Source organism: Solea solea, chromosome 20, assembly GCF_958295425.1.
Source record: "Solea solea chromosome 20, fSolSol10.1, whole genome shotgun sequence".
NCBI lineage: Eukaryota > Metazoa > Chordata > Actinopteri > Pleuronectiformes > Soleidae > Solea > Solea solea.
The window spans coordinates 10081222-10089245 of NC_081153.1; the positions used below are offsets into that span (position 1 = coordinate 10081222).

General features: G+C 38.9%; 1 protein-coding gene across 1 annotated transcript; it reads left to right on the top strand.

Annotated features, from left to right (window-relative positions):
- Nucleotides 1–6606, top strand: LOC131447024 (glutathione S-transferase A-like). Its single transcript, XM_058618484.1, has 6 exons — nucleotides 1–271; nucleotides 4469–4534; nucleotides 4612–4717; nucleotides 5863–5981; nucleotides 6074–6162; nucleotides 6251–6606. Exons 1-6 carry the CDS (start codon nucleotides 104–106, stop codon nucleotides 6381–6383), a joined length of 681 nt encoding a protein of 226 aa, XP_058474467.1. The 5' UTR covers nucleotides 1–103; the 3' UTR covers nucleotides 6384–6606.
- Nucleotides 6607–8024: the final 1418 nt, after the last annotated feature.

An 8024-nucleotide genomic window follows, 5' to 3' on the forward strand; every position in this document is an offset into this window, starting at 1 on the left:
AACAAATCCCTGCTTTCGGTTTGCTGGTGGTGCGACAAGTCTTCAGCAGCAGCAGCAGCAGTTTCTAACAATCTCCGTGTTACAGGCTGTCTAACGTCAAACCATGGCCCAGGAAATGACTCTGCTGTGGGGCATCGGCTCTCCTCCCTGCTGGAGGGTGATGATCGCCCTGGAGGAGAAGAACCTGCAGGGCTACAACCATAAACTGCTCTCCTTCGACAAAAATGAGCACAAGTCGCAAGAAGTGCTGGATATAAACCCCCGGGGTCAGGTACGAATAAGACTGCGCTCAAACTAAAACCGGATGTTAAAACCCGAGTGAACGTTTGAAAGCACATCTTTGAAAAATAATGAAAATCACAAATATGTTTCAGTGACTTAGATCAACTGTATAAAGAGATTTCTCTAAAAGTTCTGAATAAGAATGAAAGCGTTGTATTGAGCACATTGATATATGCAAGTGTGATATTTTAGAGAAATGTCGAGTTAAAAGTCCCATATTTGCACTTTTTAATCGAAAAATGATCAATTTGAGATGTAATAAATACTGACCAACTGCATTTTTTCTTGTTAAAAATATACTCTAGAAAACTTAAATACACCATATATATTTAGTCACTATCCTCTATGTGTAACCACTTTCATTTTCATTTCATTTTTTTTTTCATTAGGCATTTCATTTGTATTGCTACTGAAAGTGTAAAAATATCATGTGGTGTGACCGTCCAGTCATGAATCCAGTTTTGGACATTTATTTAAAATGAATCTTAATCTATTCAAATGTATTTTCTGCCCTATCTGGCATAAATTCTTAAGTGTTTGTAACCTCATGTGAAATATACAATGTACAGTGATCTTGTAATGATATTTCCCTCTTATTTACGCAAGTAAACTTTGTCCGAGTATGTCCATTTTATGAAATATCATGTGATGCGACCATGAAGAAACCACCATTTTGGAACTTTCATTTTCAAAGCCACCCCAAGACAGGAAGTAACATCACAAACAACTTTGCAGAGAACCCACATAATCAGTTGGCAGGTTTGTAACTCTCTCTCATCTTTTAAAATGGCTGGTAGATAGTTTCCAAATATGGATGTCATATGGTATGATCTCAAAAACACAATAAATATTGATTTATTTTCACAAATTCATAATTTGATAGCAACTTTTGTTTAGGTGTCCAATGCTATGCCTGTACATTTTTGATTGAATATGAAAATATCATGTGGTGCGACCAAATATCTTGTGGTGCCACCAAATATCATGTCCATGACCATTGCAGCTAGCTTTCAATGAGTTGTAGACTTATTTTAAAGGAAGTTTTTGTGTTTTAATATCATTTTGATGGTTTATATATTTAAAAGGTAGTAAATTGTTATTTAATTTAAATGATAAAATTGTGCTTTTTCTTAATTTTTCATACAATTCAGAAGCAATGCTTTATGTTAAATCCTTATTGATAATATTGGAAAAAAAAAATAAAGAACGAACATTTGCTGCCATTATGTCTTTCTAAAGTTTTTAAAAAAAATCCATTTCATCAGATGCCGCTCTCAAGCAGTGAAGACCGTGCGCCACAGGCAGCGTGTGAACTCTGACCCTGAGTACCTTGCAAGGAGACAGTAAGGTTTATGTAAAAGCTAAAAAAAAACTTTGTATTGAAAAGCAACTTGAATTACATGAAGTTATATTGTGTGGAAGGGAATTTAAAATATAATACACATTTTAATTGAAAGGTCAGTCTGCTGTATCTGAAAAAAAAACAAACTGTATACAATGTAGCTTGACACACAATACTAAATGTGTTTCAGCTACCAGAGAAGAAAGATTCCTTATGTAGGGAGCAGAGGTTGCGCTAGACTTTTTCGTTGTCTGTCATTTTGACTGACAGGGTCATACAAATCCTGTCATAATCAATTTTTACCGGTCACTTTAAATGATAATAATGACATATTCAATGGCATTGTTCATATTGCAGTGAAATATGAACAGTTCACCTGTGGCCTAAACGCACAGTCTCACACCTTCCTCCTGGTCCACATGGACTTAAATCGTGTGCCTGCTTTCGCGAAGTTGCGCGTGGTAGGAAATCCCGCAACATGCGCTCCTTCTGCACCAGTGGATCAGCTGCACCGGTCACAGACGCGCTCCAAAGCCTCCTGTCCATAGCTCTTTAACACGCTGTCAGCACTGCAAGGATACCGAGATGCATTGAGTACGGTGTCCAGGTCAGAAATGATGCTCAGATTCTCCGATGGGAATCTTTATTTTGTCGCACAACATTTTTCTATCCGCCCTCCTCAGCCAGGAGAACTCCCGCTCCCACTGAACTCGCCTAACCTCCTTACTGCCGCTTCCTCGCTCCGCTGAGGCCAAAGGCTGAGTTTGTCCTTCATCTGCATCTATCCCTCTTTTTTCACCTCTTTTATCAACATAGTTTTTAGGGGTTTGAATTGCAATCTGTCAAAATGACGGATGGCTCTCAGATTTTTCCGTCACCGTTTTAAAAAAACGGTCAATGGCGGAAAATATTCGGTTAACGCGACCCCTGATTGTAACATACGATGAACTTCCATATGTAGGCCAGGTTCTTGAGGTTGTAGAAGATATCAGGGTCAATGCTATGCGTACAGATCCTGTTGATCAGTAGTTTTACAAAGACACATACGAAGGTTAACATATAACAAAAGAGCTTTGATGATGCACTTTGATGACAACAGTGCTTTGATACCAACTATAACAATAAATAGATAAATAGAGTTACAGTTTTGCCTGCTGGAAGGTTTTACAGTCCGGGAGTAAGAACTTATTCACATGGCCACAAGCTCCAGATGCCATATTCTACTATAAGAAAGATGTCATAGCAGTCATCTCTGAACCTGAGCCAACAACTTCTCGCTGTTCTAAATTGAGAAGCCAAGACTGGAACAAGTTTAAAAGTTCCTGGGGTTAAGGAAATACCTAAACCATATCTCCAACATTCATATAAGAATGAGGATGATGGTATGAATAGTTAGATGTGTCTGAGTTCATCTTGTTCCTTACTGATTTGTGAAATGTTTACAAAAATATACATGAATGCACCATTCACTTCAACACAATGTTTGTAAAAGAATGGCAATGAAAGTTAATGTGTTAGCCAAAATGAAATTAAAAGAAAAGTGTTGAAAAGAGATGTTTGTCTTCAATTTTTAAATGAATAAAATCTGTTTTAAACAAATGATTGTCTCTTATTCTATTGATTTGTAAGAGATTTAAGCTGGTTTCATCATTTGGTGCGACCATTAATAGCAATAACTGTAGCAAAATAAAAAAAGTGATACCTTCTTTCTGTGGCAGAAACGTATTCACTGATGGGGTAAGATGAAGTTAGTGGGATTTTGTTTACATTTTCATTATTTTATGCATTTTACAGGAAAAATTAGCACGCAAATTACATGCAAAACGGTGACTGTGACTTTAGAGGAATGAGGATTATATCAGTATGTATGACAATTCAACAGAAATCCAAATAATTCGTTTCTAGACACATCATTTTACTAAGAACTTGTGAAAAAAGGGTAAATATGTTGATTAAATAAATACATTTTTAAGATGATTGATGGTCGCACCACATGACATTTTGGAGGGTAACGACCAATTAATTTACGTGAAAAACCACCAAAATATCGTAATTCAAGATTTTAACATGTATGCATGTACACATGACAGTGTAAAGCTTTGACCAATTGCAATAGAAATTCATAGTTATCATATTTTTAAATGTACCTGTTAAAAAACCTTATATGTCATTAACCCATGTACAGCTTTTGACAAATTTCAAATTAAAAGTCCCATATTTGCACTTTTTGATCGAAAAAATATCAATTTGAGACGTAAAAAAACAACTACATTTCCCATATGTACTGATCGGGACTGCCTAGCTTGTGTTCAGGACATCTATGACTACTACCATACTGTAAATCAGACATTTTTACTGTACAGTTTTAGAGAAATTTAACTTTTTAACTGAAAAAATGATCAACTTTGAAGTGTAATTTCTTTCTTCCGTGTCTGATTACAAATATGGGACTTTTAACTTGAGATTTCTCAAAAACTGCAGTAGCCATAGATGTCTTGAACACAACTTAGTCAATGGAAAATGTAGTTTTCATTACATCTCAAAGTTAATGAGCATGCCAAACCTATTTATTTATTTATTTATTTATATGTTTAAATGCTAGTCCAGTACATATTCTTTAAAAACATAATAAGAACACCCATGCCTGGAGAATACACATAGATCCAGCGAGTTAAGCGTGTAAAACAGACGGTTTCTGTTCCCCATGAGGACTTGTATGATGCAGCGCAGCAGCTTTAATTGGATCCCAGTGGCACTTGCATTAATACTGGATTTAACTAACAGCCGTCTCATGAGAAACACTTAAACAGCCTCATTCTTATAGCCTGTTTGTTTTTATTTCAGCTTCCCTCTTTCAAGCATGGCGACGTCATTGTCAACGAATCCTATGCAGCCTGTTTTTACCTGGAGGTGAGTGAGCCGTGCAAATATGACCCTAACAAGCTGTGTTATATGTATATATGTGTGTTTTCCTCTTCTGATGACAGAGTCAGTTCAAATCCCAGGGGAGCAAGCTGATCCCTGACAACCCAGCAGAACAGGCACTGATGTACCAGCGCATGTTTGAGGGACTGACGTTCTACGTAAAACTGGGTAAGTTGAATAAACAAAATAAATCGTGACGTCAAGTCAAACCCACTCTGGCTGCAGTGACGCACGCACCTTTGCACGGATACAACGTGGATTAGATTCCACTTTTAATGTAGGAACATTTCAGTTGAGAAAATGCCTGCAGCCTGTCAAGAAAGTGAAACGAGAACTATTAAATGTCTTTAAAGCTGTAGTTCGGGTTGTTTTTTGTGTGTGGTTGCATGGGGTATTGACACTCTAGCCCTTTTCCCAATGTTCACTCTCACAGACTCACAAACATTGAGTTGTGTCAGTGAGGGCTTAGGTCTTACCTTAGAGGAAATTATAAAGCGTGTGAGGGCCCCCTAGCAGCCATTTTAAGCACTTTATGGCCAAGGAAAATATTCAATAACATGAAGGAAAGAATATGCTATTTTTAAACATTGATGTAGGTTTTTGCATAACATGATATACAAACCTCGTTTCACTCCTTAAATAAACAGAGAGTTAGCAACGTAAAATAACGTAAAATAACGACGTTTACTGGCATCATCAAAGTACCGAGCATAAAGTGACGTCTCATCGGAAACGGCGTACTATATGCCGACCGTTATTAGCACCTGCGACCGTACAAACAGTCGATCCGTTCATGGTCGTGGTGCCACCGCGTGTCCGATCCACGTAAACGTGACATATTTCTGCTTTATTTTTGCCATTGCTTAGCAGACACGTGCGGAAGTGAAGCTTCCTCTTCTGCTTCTATGTCAGAATAGCCCATTCCGACTGAACGCTTGATGCATGTGTACCGTGTAAACGATGAAAACATAGTCGGGACGGATCTCTGAAGACATTTTGCACATGTTAACGTAGCTAATGTGTCAAAACCTCATACAGTCACAGTTCATGAGACCTGAACTATCCCTTTAAAGCGACAATGATCCAGAACACTATGAGCTACTTGTCTTCAGACAAACAGTATTACTGTAAAATAGTGTCCAATCAACCTCTGTATGTTTTTGGACTGTGGGGGGGGGGGGAACCTAAAGAAGCCCGAACTGAAACCCAGTCTCCACACAGAAATCTTCTTGCCACCGTTTGGCCGCGGATGTTATGTTGTCATTCAAAAAACGCACGTTGCTATTTGCTCATTATATCACGTCTCTAACTAGATGCAGTTATCTACTACAGCTGGTTTGTCCCTGAGGGAGAGAGGCATGACTCAGCACTCAAGAGAAACAGGGAGGCTCTGGCAACTGAGCTCAAACTCTGGGATGGTTACCTGCAGAAGGTAGTGTATGCACAGTACACACACACACACACACATGCATTGACATGCACTAAAACATGTTGTATTGTCCACGTGTGTGTGTGTGTTTTCAGCTGGGTGACGACTCGTACCTGGCCGGACCGTCCTTCTCACTGGCAGATGTGACCGTTTTTCCGACTGTTGCTACTGTTTTCAGATACGGGTGAGCGCCGCCGCCGCCGCACTGTGCTCGAGTCACACGGTGAAAACGAACTGTTAAAAAACAAGTTCTCCCGCCTTCTGTTTTTCAGGTTGTCTGAAGAGCGTTACCCGCACCTGGGAAAGTATTACACTCTGCTGAAAGAGAGGCCAAGCATCAAAGTCAGCTGGCCTCCTCATTGGCTGGAGATCCCTGAGGACCAAGACACACTCAAAGACATCTGATATCTGCACTGCACTGCAGAGCTGTGTGAAATGTTCTCTAATAATCCTTACTTTAATAATCCGAGAATCCCAAACTGACATTTTTTTGTTTTTTAGACTTACAGTCAAGTCCCGGATAGGATTGTGTTGAGCTGTTTGTTTGTTGACATAGCAGTTTATGTTGCCCAGATACAAGTCGTGTGTATCTAGTCTCTGTTGACTTAATAAACTAAGAGTTACTCGAGCAGCAGTTTCTAACACCCTTTCTGGTTAATATAGGTCCCATTTATCAGAGAACACGATGCAGACTGTGTTGTAAACCAGTATATCGCAAAGACTTAAGTAAGACATCAATAAAGTGTGAAAGAAATAAACAAAAACAAGGAAAGTTGCTGAAATGTGCTGAACACATCATTATATAACGTCTATAAAACCCTTAATAATATGGTGTAGTGCTCTTCCATAGGTGGCGATGTACTGTCGGCGGTGTCTGCCTAATTGTTTAAAGGCAGTGCCTGAACTGGTTTCCCTCTGCACAAAGGTAACTCAAATGAACTGTGGGATCATGACTTTGCATGAAAGTGATTCAGCATTTTATGCAAAACGCACAGACGTTTACTGCAGCTGGATCAGTGGAACATCACAGTGTTTATCTTCGAAACACTTTCAAATCTATTTCAGCAACAAAGACTCAGCCAAAAGTTTTTTTAAGTACAATGTATAGTTGTTATTATGGGTATATCAGCTTTCACTGCCCTAGTGAACAGCGAGAATTATTAAGTACTTCTGAACCGCCTGCCTATTCCCAGAGCTCACACACTGTGTTCTTTTGAACCCTCAGCTGATAATCTCGTGGGTGGTTGTTTTATTTGGCTGAGATATAACACCTATCACGACCTAATCCAACCAACAACCTCGTCTTTACAGACAAGGATACTTAAAGGTGTAGTGTCTAACTTTAATATAGAAACAAACGTCAGATAAGTTTAAAGCACAATGCTTTACGTGATGCTCTCGGTTCTTTCTCTGTGTAGCAGTGTTCAAATTTTGTGAAAAGAGTCAACAGCAACGTCCCGCTAGTTGCTGACAGCTGCACACGTGTTGGACCGGGAATAAAAAACACAAAGAAGGGCACATGAAAACCCTGGTCTTTCAGCACATTGATGGTATAGGCAGGACATTTCATTTCAGCGGTGTACAATCATTCTCACCTTTTTTACATTTACATTAACATTGGAAAGCTTGAGATGTTTTCACATGGAGATCACAGGATACAATTAATAGGTAATTTCTCTTCATGCTTTCTGACAGCGTGTCGCTGGTGGGCCCGCAACAAAAAAAGAATGAAGATATTTCTCGACTGAGAGGAAAAAAGTACCCCTATTCTAGTATTACAGAGCTTAATGCAAATCGGTGAAGTATTCCTTTGACACTATAATAGGCCCATAAGACTAAATGTATGACATTTAAAAACGTCCAATGTAAAAAGGAAAAACTGTATGAATACATTAACTCGACTATTAAATAATGAATTCAGGGTTGGGCCAGGGAGTCTTTCACAACCGCGTCCTGTGTACACATGACAACAAACCACACCAGACAAACACTGAACAAAATGCAAAACAAAGACGGCGTCACACACTGAAAAGGCATTCAGAGCAA

Excerpts from the sequence above, each read along its gene's own strand:
- LOC131447024 (XM_058618484.1), top strand. The coding sequence starts at position 104 with ATGGCCCAGGAAATGACTCTGCTGTGGGGCATCGGCTCTCCTCCCTGC. Across the intron at positions 272-4,468 it reads ATATAAACCCCCGGGGTCAG|CTTCCCTCTTTCAAGCATGG; the intron begins GTACGAATAAGA and ends TTTTTATTTCAG. Across the intron at positions 4,718-5,862 it reads GACGTTCTACGTAAAACTGG|ATGCAGTTATCTACTACAGC; the intron begins GTAAGTTGAATA and ends GTCTCTAACTAG.